This window comes from Poromitra crassiceps (assembly GCF_964638095.1).
Source record: "Poromitra crassiceps genome assembly, chromosome: 4".
Lineage (NCBI taxonomy): Eukaryota > Metazoa > Chordata > Actinopteri > Beryciformes > Melamphaidae > Poromitra > Poromitra crassiceps.
The window spans coordinates 21,128,621-21,144,634 of NC_139626.1; the positions used below are offsets into that span (position 1 = coordinate 21,128,621).

The window sequence follows — 16,014 nt, forward strand, 5'->3', positions numbered from 1 at the left end:
CTGTACCCTGAATTACATGACTGTCCAGTTATGTAACACAGGGGTTTCCAACCAGCCAAGTAGATACATGGGGAAAAAAAGTTGCAGACCTGTTGTCAATTTTAATGGTTTTAGTTACACATATATTTACTCACCACGTGGTGACAAAGGGTAAATAACAGCCTTTTCATCTGTCAATAAAGACACTTTCACAATTATGCACAGTGATTTGATTTCAGCCTATATCATTTCTAAAAGTAGATATTAATAATGATCAAACATTTCCATTCATGTACTACATGAATGGAAATACTGTAGGCTACAGTAGCCTACAGTATTTATGTTTCAACTACAAACATAATTAAACGTCAACTTTACTATGTTTCAACTACCACACACAGCACAATATTTTAGCCTGTTTAGTAAAAAAAAAAAAAAAAAAAAAAAAAAAAATTAATAAAAAAAAAAAATCGATCTCTGGACATATGAATCGATAATCGAGGATTAAAATGAAAATCGATTAAAAATCGGAGAATCGATTTTTTGAACCCAGCCCTACTCTCCACCTACGCGCAGCTGTCCACCACCTGCTGGAGCATGGAGCAGCCATGCTTGCTGAAGAGGCTTCCTCTTGCTCAGCGTGTATTTAGCAGCGCTCCAAGCTTGTGGAATTCCAGCGCTACATGACCTGCGTCTGCTTAGCAGATGCACATCAACAGACGGATGTGCTGTTTCTCTCTGCATGCATTCATTATGGTCACTCTTGGTATGCTCAAATCATTTGAACTGGCACTCCTCGGTGCATCAGCACGAGGCACAAAGCATGTAGCACTTAAGATTGTTGTTGAGCTTGCATCTTCACACAATGCATCCTCCATCTTCATCTGCTGTGTGTCTCTTGCAATACTATGCGGTCCAATAAAAGCAAACATGGCAATAGAACATTTCTTTGTAGTTACGTAGTTTAGGTCGATCAAACAGGGGGAGACTTCACTCCTCTACCTTCCTCATGATTTACAGCAATTGGGAAGATCATTTGGTTCAGTAACGAGACAAGGCCAATAGTCCGCTCTGCTATGATATGCACATTTTGTGAGTCGGATCGGATCCACTCGGAGTTGAATGGGTTCTCCCTTGGCCCGTGCTACATCCTTCTAGAAGTTTCACGAAATTTGGCCCAGTAGTCTTCCCATAATCCTGTTCACAGGCAGACAGACAAATGGCACCGAAAACACAACCTCCTTGGTGGAGGTAAAAATCAGTGCAGGTTCACGCCCCCCGTTGTTACCACGGGCTTGTTCAGCCGCCCCTACAGACACAGTTGGCCGTGTCTGCGGGTGGGAAGCCGGATAGGGTATGTGTGATAGGGTATGTGTGATAGAGTATGTGTGATAGGTTATGTGTGATAGGTTATGTGTGATAGGGTATGTGTGATAGGATATGTGTGATAGGGTATGTGTGATAGGGTATGTGTGATAGAGTATGTGTGATAGGTTATGTGTGATAGGTTATGTGTGATAGGGTATGTGTGATAGGGTATGTGTGATAGGGTATGTGTGAAATGTGGGGGGAAAAGACATGACACTTTCATCTGAGCAAGATACAAGAAGTGTGTCAGGTCTCTTATTACTTAGCCTGCCACCACACCATTTATACATCTCTACACTATGAAGGCAGGTCTGTGTGTGTGTGTGTGTGCGTGTGTGTGTGTGTGTGTGTGTGTGTGTGTGTGTGTGTGTGTGTGTGTGTGTACGCATGCAGCCGATGGCTCGAATTTACCATAGAGCTCAACAGTCACGTGACATCTTTTGCCCCGGAAGTGAGTTTCCCACTCATTTTCTCCATAGACATTTTGAATAATCCTTAATCCTTAAAACGAGTTTTAAGGCTGTAACCAAGCCAACCCGTGACCTACTGAATCATGAGTGACCATAAAACATCTCAGTTGGAGCAAAAATAAAAAATAACACCAGGGGGGATTTCTTTTTTTCAATTCTTCCCCCTTCCGTCTTCATTTTTATCACATGTCTATGGAGAAAATGAATGGGAAACTCACTTCTGGGGCGAAAGACGTCACGTGACTCTTGAGCTGTATAGATGCTGCTGTAGATATGACATCAGTATTGAGTTCACTTGTGTTTCAGCACTTGAATGAGGCCATTAGTCAGCCTACAGGGCTGAGCTCATGTGATTTGTCTTGTCAAGCACATATCTGTTCATTTCTCTTCTTCATTAACATTCATACGTTTGCTGACTGTTTTGAAATCACGGCGCTATGCAGCGTTCCAGCCGCGGGCCTAAGCCGTTTACAATAAGCTTGTAACGGGAGAGAAATTGGGTCGTGCGCCGAGTAACGAGGTGGTTTTGTCTCTCTGAGGTACCCGTGGGGATGAGGTACTCTCTCTTTGTCCTCCCATATCCTGCACACACACACACACACACACACACACACACACACACACACACACGCAAACATATACAGACAATCTCTCCCCTCCTCCGTCCCCCCCCCCTCTTTCTTCTGTCATCACATCTTCCCTTCCACACCCTGCTGTTTCGCCATTTTCAGTATTCCCTCCGCCACTCTCTCCCAATGTCACTCTCTCTTGGTATCTCTCTCTCTTCCCCCCCGCCCCGCACTCTCTCAGAGATCGCCTTTCCGCTCAGCTAGATCTTCCTTCCTTCCTTTCCACCGTCATTGCCTCCAGCCCCCGTCTAGGGAGGAGAGGGAGGAAGCGTAACGGAGGAGACAGTGGAGCGGGCCTCTGAGTTAGGGATGAGTCAGTAAGAGCCGAGGAGGGTGTTAACAATGTTGAGCCTGCTTTTATGGGAAACGACTCAGGGCTCACTTAGGTAGGAGGCGGAGCTAAGTGGTCAGAGCTGCCAATTAGATTTGACAAAAGAGCGAATGCGTGTAGACTCTATAGAGACACTGCGTAACGCGTCATCATTCAGAAACCACGCCCAAGACGGGGGAAAACACAAACCCCCCCTCCAATCCTGGCGTGCTCCTATGTCACGTGCATGGTTGCGTGTTCCACGAAAAGATCGTATATACGGAAGATGAACACTCCAACTTACTTCCTTGACAGCTAGATCCACATTTTTCTTCTCGCCAATTCTCAATGGCTTCCTTGTTTTGCTCAGGAGTACAAAAAAACTTTAACTGCCGATTTTTTACATTTGTTGTCTGCGCAGCCCCACCACACAACAGCTTTTAGCTATGTTTAATTCAAGGAAAATGATGCTGGTGTGTGGAAATGAACGGAGCTTTTCCCCCATGATGGGCGTGGCCTATTTCATGCAGTGTCTCTATAGAGATATGTATGGCATTGTGGGGTGTGTATGTATGTGTGTGTGTGTGTGTGTGTGTGTGTGTGTGTGTGTGTGTGTGTGTGTGTGTGTGTGTGTGTGTGTGTGTGTGTGTGTGTGTGTGCGCGCACGTGTGCGCGACCTTCCACCGAATGGGCGCTACATAATTCAAAAGCCATTATTTTTGCTCCCCACTCCTCCTGAGAAGAATGGACAGGAACATGGAGAGAGTGAGAGACCACATGAAAGTGGAGAGTGTTGTTTTGGCCTCAGTCTGAATCAGTGCTACCTGCTGCCACACCCACATTCCTCCCAACCGTTTTTAGCAATTAGAGAGGGGGGGGGGGGGGGGGGTCGAATTTGACTTTCCTCTTGAACACCATGCACTTTTAAAATTTTACATGTGGGTTTTGGAAATGGTGTAGTAGATGCTCAAACATCATGAAACCTAAGCTAACAAATAACGTAATTGTGTAAAGTTTGCAAAGTGGTTTTCATTCTGTCATCAGCGACATGTCACATGTGTAACTTACTCCTTTAATGGCCCATATAAGCTCCAAGGAGCCCCTCACATCACATCACTGCTTTCCATGTTCTTAGTTGCTTCCTTTCTGTGCATTCCCTTCTCTCTCTGTCTGCCTGGCTGCAGAGGAGTCACGAGATGCAGCACGCTCATGCTCATTGAAGCAGGCCTGTCACATGCTGCTTCATTCAAATAGGCTGTGATAATTCCCCTTTTCACTCATCCTCCCGCCCGCTGCAAGGGCACCAACTAACCTGCACGTTACCATAGCGATGAGAGTGTCTGGGGGGGGGTGGGGGGGGGTGGGGCTTGGTGAGCTGTGTGTGCAGGCGGGGTATCCCCCTCTCCTCCGTCTAACAAAACGAGGTTGTCCTCACGGTGTCTCCCACCCATCCCCCCCACACACACACACACACACACACGCAGACGCACACACACACACACACACACACACACACACACACACACACACACGCACACATCCCCATCTCATTTAATGTGTTCACCTCAATTACGCTGAAGACCCCCTGCGCTCCGATATATAGCAACTCTACCCACCCCAACCCCCCCCACCTTCAGATGAGACGTGGATCTCTCTCTCTCTCTCTCTCTCTCTCTCTCTCTCTCTCTCTCACACTCGTTCATCACCTTGGTGCACACAGCCATCCATCTGTCTGAGCACGCACACACACGTACACGCACACACACACACACACACACACACACACACGCACGCGCACACGCACACACACACACACACGGTCCCATCGTTAACAACCAGTGCTAAATGGCTGCTGTTTTTCGATCTTCTTACACCCATTTTTACAGGCCGCTGGAGAATATGAGAGAGTTCAATGACCGGTCCTTCTAACCTCCTCTTATCTCTGTGATTGAGCCGACGCCCATCTGAACACTTTGCTGTGCAGATATTTCTATATGGCCTATATCTATACCTATATGGCCTATATCTATACCTATATGGCCTATATCTATACCTATATGGCCTATATCTATACCTATATAGCCTATATATATACCTATATGGCCTATATCTATATCTATAAGACCTATATATCTATACCTATATAGCCTATATCTATACCTATATAGCCTATATCTATTCCTGGATATTGATTTCACCAGATGAGGCCCTCTCTACACGAAAGGCATGTAGCCGTGAAATGGGACAAGATGAGGCATTGCCCCCCAACAGATGGAGCTGGGGAAGAGGGGGGGGGGGGGGGGGGGTGCAGATAAGGGCTGTTTTGGGGGGAAGGGACCAAATGATGAAAGCAAAGAGGAGCAAAAAGGAGTAAAGAATTATGATGACTAGCCAAGAGGTGGCGGGTTTTTGTATCTAATGATAAGGATGAGGTTCTGATATTGAACTCTCTTGTATGATATGTTATCTTTTGTTCTTATATTTCTTCCTCTCAGTCCGGTAAGGGTTGTTTTGCACAACTTGAGATGAGATTGTGTGCTGACGGTTCTACAGGATTTTGAGTAGATGGTTTACCAGGCTCTTTTACAGCCACCACCATTGACGTGACCCGGCAGATTCTTCCACTTTTGGAGTTTAATCCCAGTACTAGACTTACAGGACAGATGCCATCACAGCATGGGAGCAGATGGCTCTGCACCAAAAAGATTTCAGACAAACTAAAAAAGGAAGGGGGGGGGGGGGGGGGGGGGGGCAGAGGCTGAACCCATGTGCTCAAAGATGAAGGCAGAATAAGTTTGAGACTGTTCGGACAGGACAGCCACGTTGCTATTTTGGTCACGACATTTTGTCTTTCACAAAAGGTGCCGGTGGGATGGGGGGGTGCCATAAAGGAGGAGTGAGAGAGAGATGAGGAGGTGTCTGCTGCTCTCCAGCTGGAGAGAAGGGACAGGAGGAGAGAATGCTCCAGAATGCAGCTGGCCTTGTTTTGCTACCTTCTGGGGCTGGCCTTGTTTTGCTACCTTCTGGGGCTGGTTCAACTTCAGACACGCTCTTGTGGGGCCACCTGAACACACTGCACACGCCATTTTCTGTGTCACATTACCGCACTAATGGCAGTAGGTGTCGACGGGAGTTTGAAATCATTAAGGTTGGACTCACAGAATACCATGTGTTAACACTATGATGCTGTGTGTTTATAACATGTTAACACTATGATGCTGTGTGTTTATAACATGTTTACACTATGATGCTGTGTGTTTATAACATGTTTACAATATGATGCTGTGTGTTTATAACATGTTAACACTATGATGCTGTGTGTTTATAACATGTTAACACTATGATGCTGTGTGTTTATAACATGTTAACACTATGATGCTGTGTGTTTATAACATGTTAACACTATGATGCTGTGTGTTTATAACATGTTTACACTATGATGCTGTATGTTTATAACATGTTTACACTATGATGCTGTGTGTTTATAACATGTTAACACTATGATGCTGTGTGTTTATAACATGTTAACACTATGATGCTGTGTGTTTATAACATGTTTACACTATGATGCTGTGTGTTTATAACATGTTTACAATATGATGCTGTGTGTTTATAACATGTTTACACTATGATGCTGTGTGTTTATAACATGTTAACACTATGATGCTGTGTGTTTATAACATGTTTACACTATGATCATGTTTACACTATGATGCTGTGTGGTTATAACATGTTTACACTATGATGCTGTGTGTTTATAACATGTTTACACTATGATCATGGTTACACTATGATGCTGTGTGTTTATAACATGTTTACACTATGATCATGTTTACACTATGATGCTGTGTGTTTATAACATGTTAACACTATGATCATGTTTACACTATGATGCTGTGTGTTTATAACATGTTTACACTATGATACTGTGTGTTTATAACATGTTAACACTATGATCATGTTTACACTATGATGCTGTGTGTTTATAACATGTTAACACTATGATACTGTGTGTTTATAACATGTTAACACTATGATACTCTGTGTTTATAACATGTTAACACTATGATACTGTGTGTTTATAACATGTTTACACTATGATACTGTGTGTTTATAACATGTTAACACTATGATCATGTTTACACTATGATACTCTGTGTTTATAACATGTTAACACTATGATACTGTGTGTTTATAACATGTTAACACTATGATACTCTGTGTTTATAACATGTTAACACTATGATCACGTTTACACTATGATACTGTGTGTTTATAACATGTTAACAACACGTTCACTGCCGTCGACGAGTTATCTCGCCAAAAAAAATCCAACGGTTGACTGCCGTCGACGAGTTATCTCGTCAAAAAAAAAATCTTTTTTTGACGGTGGGACGTGGATCAAACCCTTTTACATCTCCTATAAAAATATGGGAGCCACCGAACGTGTACAACCCATTCCACCGACCCACTAAGTGGCGACAGTGCTCTCCAGACTAGAGAAAGCCGAGCCAAAACTGCAGGGAAAAGCGTGAGGAAACCATTCTCATACTGTAGAATGGCTTGGCGAAAACGCTTTCGCGCTGGCGCACAACGGTGGCGCACAACGGTGGGGGGTTCCCAAAATAGACTGGGTGCAACACACTTTGAAACACGCAGCATAAAGCCCAGAATCGCACAAAGCTTCATCAAAGCTCTCAACCGAAACCCCAAGAAACGAGCGAGCCCCATCCAGACTCGCCCGTGAGGGGCCGCCAGCAGCCAGGCAGCACAGACAGGCAGCAGAAACTCGCTTGTGACAAACGCTGCAAAGCCACCAGAGACACACCCACGGAGGGAGGAGTTTGAAGGAGAGGGGGGTGGGGGTGCTGTTATGGAGGAAATTACTGTTCAGAACTATTGTTTAGATGTCTGATGTCTTACTGATGCCAAAAATAAATGGTTAAAGTGACTGTTCTATCGAATTTCACAAAAAGGCATTTATCTCAGCTTTCCTTTTCAGACGCTGAAACCATGCTGTATTCAACTGCTAATGCCTACATAACTACTAACTCTACAAACTAACTCTTTTAGACAGAGAAAGCACACATTCTATTAGTTATTTTGAGATATTTTGTGTTCACAAAGTCCTAGCAGAAAATAATCCTCGGCTCTTGAAAGATGAGCCAGAATCCTCAAAAAAACCCTTGGCAGAAGCTCAGGGCCGTAGCCAGGGTTCCGAAATAGGGGAGGTCCAGCAAGGGGAGGCGGAAAAAATTTGAGGGTTTTTTTCCCCCTTTTTTAGCCATATTTAGAGTAATATATCATTTTAAATCAACATTAGGATTATACTGTTGTGATGTCATTATTCAGTATATTCTCTTTCATGTCACCACCTGCTCAGCTCTCCTGTCAACATAATTGTAACTAACAAACACAAACTGTTTTAGCCAAATTCATATCAAAATGACACCTACAAACACAGGTACACAACCCAAGCCGTACACAACACACAAAGTCATCATCGATAATAAAAAAAACATACAGAGGGACATTTATTTATTCCTGATAGGAACGATTGAAAAATAAAATAAAATATATTATGTTGTTTTTAACTTTACACCACCTCTTTTTGTTACTTATTGGGTCATGAAACTGAAACCATGCATATAGCCACCTGCATACCTGACTTCGGGAGCTTGGCAATTGGCATCATGCATGATTAGCCAGTAGCATCCCAACGTGTCACACAGGTAACATTACTTAAGAGACAGACTAGACACTTACTTTCTTGGTTGTTGCTAAAAAATCTGTCAGTGTCACTCACTGTCTGTCGTTCACTTCGCTCACTGTCTCGCAGCTCGCTCACCTTCAATTATCTCGCCAGGCAGACAGAGAGTCATCACTCACCACCATGCTGCTGCTCTCTCAGAATCAAGTTACCGCGGACGCGGCGTCAGATGACTTCCTGCCTGACCTGCCTTTCGTTTCAAAATAAAAGAGATCCCGTGTTTTTCATGCTTTTCCATGCAGATTGTTTTATTTTTTTCTCTGAAATATTAGGGGAGGTCCGGACCTCCCCGTCCTCATAGCTAGCTACGGCCATGCAGAAGCTACCTACAGTAAAAAAAACTGTTGGCAGTGTTAACACTATGATGCTTTGGGGTTATAACATGTCAATCTGAGAACCCAGAGTCTATTTTTATTTGAAAAATAGACTCTGGGACAGCACCGCCTTTTTTCCCAGCTTCCTGTACAGAGCGTCTCTCCTGCCACATCACTTCCTGTTCCGCGTCCGTTTCTAATAACGTTAACGCAAAAACACACTGCATAGAAGACGTCAACTCAAATAACATCACTGATGACATCATCACTGACATCAACAATTGCTCAAGTGACATCATCACTGATGACATCACAATCGTGACTGAACCACACTGCCACACCAAGCCCACTGACACCACCCACTTAGCCAATTTTAACTAAGAAGAAGACTAGGAAGGGTGGAGACTCTGGACTGAGAAACAGGCAGACAGACAGACACCGCCCACCCATAGGCGCCATCGTGCAACTGTATTTTTGTTTGAAGGATCTTGGTTGTTATGGTTAGGGTTAGGCAAGTCAAAGACATGGGTTAAGGTTAGGGTTAGGTGTTGAAACTTCAGCTCAGTGTGCTTCCACTTCTGGCTTAATGGGTAAGGTGATGCTTGCCTTCTGATCTGAGGAGTCAAGCCATGCACATTTTTAACAAGCATTTTCTTATTTGAAAACATTAAATTATGTTCCAAAGATTGGCTATTTATTAGAGTTAGGCAAGTACAACAATTTGGTTAGGATTTGGGTTTGGTCGTTTCATTTCCCAAATGCATTCCTGAAAAAGAGAGCATTGCTCTCCATCAAAACTCCCCTGAATAAAGGTTAAAGAAAATACCCGCCCTACTCTGCCTCTGATTGTCTAGCAATTGTTGCCTTCACTGTTTGCAATGTTTGCCAAGCGAGCCATCTGCCTGACTTTGTTTATTGCAGAAGCATTGCCCTTTTTAGTGAAAACTAATTTTTTCTCATATATTTCCATCAGCGTTTGTTTGGCTGGTGAGAACACTGCTCTTGATTTGATGCCTTTTTGCAACATCGTATCCTCTTTTCGACACTTGACTGGTCTGGGCTTCTGTAGCCCGGACACGCACATAAAATGAAGCTATGCAAGCCAGGCTGGAATTAGTGTCAATTAGACACAGCTGATTTCACTTGGTGGAACGAGTTGAGGCTTAATTGGGAGTAGGTGTTAGTTTAAGCCTAGGTTTTTCAAGTCAGCCTGGCTTTACTTAGCTGTGTTGATGGAATACCCCCCTGCATGGCTGGAGCCTGGGACTCCTGAAGCACCCCCCCCCCCTTTTTTTTGGACTGGTGTTGTAGGGGGAGAGTCCTGAGAATGGAACTGCCCGCTGGCAGGGAGGTTCTTACCTGACGAGCGATGCCCTCACGCCCCATTTACATCTGGTTTTTAAATGTGACCTGTATCCGGATAAGTTATTTGGATGTTATCTGGATAAAGAAAAATGCATGTTAATGCAAGGTGTAAACACATCATAATCAGGATGTGATTAGATCTTCCTGACCACATCTGGAGGTAGTCTGGCTCTGTTCAGATCTTTTTCACCCCATGTTTACACCTGGATTTTAAATGCGACCATTATCCACTCTGGCTGGTGCTGTGGGAGTGACTTTGATAACTCCTGCTGGGTGGGAGGTTCTTATGCCTGTACCATACACTAGAAAAGTCGGAAGACTCGGAAAATACTTTTAAAAGACTAAAGTCTGTGACGCATCAGCTCACATTTGAAGTCACTGAGATTTTAGTCACAAACTGTAATATTTTGAAAAGACCTACCATAGGCCTACCATACACTAGAAGACTTTGAAAAGACTAAAATCTGAAAGCTGTAAATTAACCACACTGTAAATTACCCCAAGGCACAGTTAACGTGAAGGCTAGTTTGTAATGGATTTGTCATAATGTATTGCTTTTATTTTTATTTCCCATGAACATCAAAGTGGTTTTTATTTTGAAAAGACAGTAGGCATAAGGTATAAGGTCAGCATTACTGATGACCGACACCCAGGCGAATGGCCTGTTTTCCTCCGGAGCTGGGTTCAGAGGGCACGGCAGCGACTCTGCGGTGGGCGTGGCCTCAGCGGGGGTTTTCTCTGTCTGCCTACGTCTCCAGCATCGTCTCAGTCTTCAGCTCCATCATGGCGGTCTCAGTCTCCTTCTTGGCCTTGGGGAGCCTCGCCAGAAACCACCGGCTCCGGACAGGGTGTCTGTTTGTAGAAGGCAGCAGACTCTTCCTTAGGGCCCCTGGGGCCTCCCAGACCCCTGGGCCCTTGGATGTTCCACCTGTCACCCTCCCTGGGCGAACGGGTCTTCATCTCCTCCACGTTCAGACGCACATCGTCTCTGAACTCGATGGGCCTGTTGCTGAGGATCTTCTGTACGGCTTCAGAGTTATCAAACACCACAAAGCCAAAGTTTGGCTGCTCCCCTCCACTTCTGATCCTCAGCTCCAGGACTGTACCATACTGTTTAAAGAACGTCTTGATCTCTGCCTTGTCCACGTTACGCGGGATGTTTCCCACAAACAGCTGGTGGGCGGTGGGGTATCGGAGGCCCCTGGGCACCTGTGACTCTCCCTGCCCGCCGTCCCGCACTAGCCTGGGCCCTCGGATGTCCTGTCTGTTGCCCTCCCTGGCCTTCATCTCCTCCACGTTCAGAAGCAAGTCACCTCTGAACTTGATGGGCCTGTTGCTGAGGATCTTCTGTATAGGTTCAGAGTCATCAAACACCACAAAGCCAAATTTTGGTAGCTTCCCTCTGCTTTTGGTCCTCAGCTCATGCTGCCCTCTGCTTTTGATCCTCAGCTCCAGGACTGTTCCATACTGTTCAAAGAACTCCTTGAGCTCGGCCTTCTCCACATCACGCGGGATGTTTCCCACAAACAGCTGGTGGGTGTCAGGGTACTGGACAACCCCGAACAGCTGTGCACTTGGCTCCGCCATGGAAATCTCTTTGGTCAGCTGGAAAGATCAGTGGGGGAATTATCTATCACTTGAACTGAGTCCAGTTCACTCTACCAGTCCTACTTATAGACTCTGCAGGGAAGGATTTATGACATCACTGATTATGTCACAATGGGTTTATGACATCACATCACTGATGATGTCACAATATCTGTCTATGACATCATCAGTGATGAATGAACACAGTATTTAAGATAACATTTCAGCTAGTATAGATGACCTTGATACTAAACTCAATGCCCTGTAAGTGCAACCTAACAGACTAATTATTTTTCCGTTTCTCACTCCCTCATTCACATACAGTAACTGTCTCTCTCTCTCTTTCTCTCTCTCTCACACACACACACACACACACGCTCTCTCTCTCTCTTTCTACCTTCGACATGCCACAACGGTGATATATTGGCGGTGAGGTCCACTCCGTTCTTCTTTAGAAGAGGGACCATCTTTTAATTGGTGATAAAGGGCTGCTCACTCTTTACAGTGTGGTAGGACTCACACTGCTCGTCAATGTCAGTTGGGCCAGGCTGCTGGCAGTCAATCAAAGCAAACAGAAGGCGGATTTTCCTACCTGTTTTGATGCTGTTTGATGTGGTGGGAACTGGGAACAATGACGGGAATGGGATGAAGTGCTTTATTCTATCATTCCTATTTTTCATGACTTTGTCAATCAATTTGTTCCTAATGAATTGATATAATTGTTGTAATTAGTGCTTTGAAAAAATACTGATGTGTTGGGTCCTAGGGGACCCCAGTCAAAAGCACCCTTTTCTGCCTAGATACAAGTTTTCTTTTTGAGTTCATTTGCCATGGATCCTAATTTAAAGTATCACACACTAACAATGGGGTAGGAAGGAAAAGAGGTCGGCGGCCATGTTTGGAAAGTAGTGCCGGCCACCTCTTTTCCTTCCAAAGAGACAGATTATGTGCATTTTGGATTAATATTTCATCGTGTATGAGTACCCGAAGCACAACATGTATTTTGGCGCTGTGAGATGTGTGTTTTGGTGGATTTTTAACAGCTGTACCATTAGCCTCTATTCTATGGCGAATATACTAACTAACTTCACGACTGTAGCTCACTGTAAACTGCGCGGACAGTGCCGGTAAGGCATGGTGTATCTTGGTTATGTGGGGGGGATGTGGCAAATGAGCTAAACTCCCGAAAAAGTGGAGTATCCCTTTAAGAGTGAAGTAGCACTTCATAATGTGGCCAAGAGCGCCATCTATCGCATGCCGGTGAAAACACAGATTGATGTGTTATCACGTCAATGGCGGGGAAGCGTTGTCTCTTAAATCAGTGGTTCCCAACCTTTTTTGTGCCGCGGACCGGTAGATAGATGGATAAAAAAGTTGCGGACCGGTTGTCAATTTTAATAATAATAAAAAAAAAAAAAATGCTTTTTTTTATAAACATAGGCTATAATATTATAGGCTGTGTAGTAGTTGAAACATAGTTTCAAGTTGACGTTTATTTATGTTTGTAGTTTGTGGAAAAAAAAGGTTTGTAAAAAAATAACGCACGCACGCACGCACGCACGCACGCACACACACACACACACACACACACACACACACACACACACACACACACACACACACACACACACACACACACACACACACACACACAGCACACACACACACACACACACACAGATCTGCCTTCATAGTGTAGAGATGTATAAATGGTGTGGTGGTAGTAAGAGACCTCTTCCTCAGATGCAAGTGTCATGTCTTGTGTCCTTATGTCTCCCCCTCTGTAGTCTCTCATATTCCTGGGCTGTGTGGCGGCTGCAGGCCTGGGTCTCAACCTGCTGTGCCTGGCCATCTACCTGAGCTGCCTGTGCTGCTGCCGCAAAGACGACGAGGACGACAGCAAGAGGCCCAACTCCTGCTGCGTCACCTGGTCCGCCGTCACCGCAGGCCTCATTAGCTGGTGAGAGAGTCAGGACACGGGCCAGCAGGGCTATGATGAATAACACACTGTGTGTGAAGTGCACGCTCTCTGTCTGTCTGTCTGTCTGTCTGTCTGTCTGTCTGTCTGTCTGTCTGTCTGCCTGTCTGTCTGTCTGTCTGTCTGTCTGTCTGTCTGTCTGCCTGTCTGTCTGTCTGTCTGTCTGTCTGTCTGCCTGTCTGTCTGTCTGTCTGTCTGTCTGCCTTTGTTTACGTCTGTCACTTCCAGGCTGGATTCACACAGGATCCAGCCCCCCGCCCCCGTGCTCCATTCATTGTTAATGGGGGATGTGTGTTAGGCTACAGCAGTGGGTGCAGCAGGGGGCTGTGTGAAAAACATGCAGTGGTCATACAGCTAGTCCAGGATGATCCTACTTTGGGGGGATGCAACCCGACGTCACACTGCAGCTGGCCAATCACGTAGATACCCACACACACACACACACACACACCACACACAGCTCTGCTCTGTCTGTTTAACTATCGCCTCACTCTCCTCTCTTCACTCGCTCTCTCTCAGAAGCTGTACGTATCTGTAAGTTCTTCACAATAAAAATCCTTCGGTTAGTTTTTCATTGGAAAGCTTGCCTTTTTATATGAATCAGCAGCAAGGACGGTCCCTGATCAGCATCGGGACATGTTTCAACAGCACGGCTCCGATATACGACTGAAAGCAATCAGGGGGAAATGGTAAAATAGCCGATATCAAGCAGAAAAGAAACTAAAAAGAGATCAACGAAACTGAAGCTACAAAATAGCCTACAGCCTTTTAAAAATGCCTCTCCCTGGTTCGCTCGCACCCATGCTTGTTTTGAAGGGAAGAAGGCAGAAATGGGGGGTGAAGTGAAACACTCCCACGCAGATGTACTACAGCCGCACTACACGCAGCGGCCACTATGGAGCGCTGTAATCTGTCTGAATGAACCATTATTCTGTATTCCTAAAGGGGAGCTATAGCTGACATGCTGACACTCTTAGGCGTCCAGGTAGTGTAGCGGGAGATTCGCTGCCTGCCAACACGAGGGTCGCAGGGTCGAGCCCCGTGTTGCCTCTGGCTTGGTCGAGGGTCCGGACTCCATAGAGGCACAATTTGCCGTGTCTGCGGTAAGGATATGTGTCCCCATGGTCGCTGCACTAGCGCCTCCTCTGGTCAGTCGGGGCACCTGTTCAGCAGGGGGGGGGATAGCATTATCCGCATGCATTACGTCCTACCAGGGAAATTCCTCTCTCATGTGAGGTGAAAAGAAGCCCTGGCGACTGCACGTGTATCGGAGGAGCATGTGCTAGTCTACGGCTCTCCCCCGATCAACAGAAGGGGTGGAGCAACGACCGGGACAGCAGGGTTAATTGGCCAAGTACAATTGGGGAAACACTGCACTCTCTCTGTGACTGGCTGGCTGGCTGGCAGGCAGGCAGGCCATCTGTCTGTCTGTCTTTGTTTACGTTTGTCACTCTGTGTGTTTTCCTGCTTGCTTTATTGCTCTGTATCCCTAAAGGGGAGCTCTGCCATGCTGTTTTCACTGCAGAGGAGAGCCATCACTCTAGTGGATTACAGTGCCTAGACTCTGTATGTTTGTCCATATGTCTGTGTAACTGCCTGTCTGTATATTATGGCTGTTCGTCTGTTTGTCTTTCTGTCTCTGCTTTCCCATTTGTATTGTCTTCTGGTCTGCCTTGTCAGTCCACGTCTTTCTTGAAATATCCCTGAACTCAGCTGTGGTTTCAGTTCTGCAAAGAGTTTTGCGGTTTGCGTTCACAAATAGCAACAAGGCAACCAGCCGTGTCTGTCTTATTTGATTTCTTCCCTCTCAATACGACCAGTCTTTGATCTGCCTCTCCAAGTCCTCGCTCTGAAACATCCATGCAGTTGACGTACACTCGTACAAGATGGCATCTTTGATAGCATCTTACCGCTGCCTCATTTTTGCATGAAAGATATCTAACTTCACACACCACACAGAAAATGTAGAAAAAAAGAGTAGCAGCTACTGATAGATGTGTCCCTGTCGCTGTTTGCACTTTACTTTTGTCTTTCAAAATAGAGCCTTACGTCGTCGTATTGAAGAAACAAAGATTAAATTACAGTATGTCATAAGATTAGCAACCCTCTGGGACCGGTACAGTACAGTCAGCACATACAGTACATCATCTAATAGTAGCTATTAAGGCAGTGAAGGAGATGTGCTCTCCTCACAGTGACTCATTGAATCTGTTCGCTCGAGGAGTGGACACTTGTTTCCCCCAA

General features: G+C 45.3%; 1 protein-coding gene across 1 annotated transcript in view; it reads left to right on the plus strand.

Moving 5' to 3' along the window:
- The window catches only part of ttyh2 (tweety family member 2), a gene marked incomplete at both ends in the record, with an annotated part of 84,600 nt that overhangs the window by 16,994 nt on the left and 51,592 nt on the right, over positions 1-16,014 (plus strand). Inside the window, one exon of the mRNA XM_083634518.1 lies at positions 13,580-13,752. Coding sequence (XP_083490644.1) covers positions 13,580-13,752 — 173 coding nt within the window. The remainder of the gene's footprint in view (positions 1-13,579; positions 13,753-16,014) is intronic.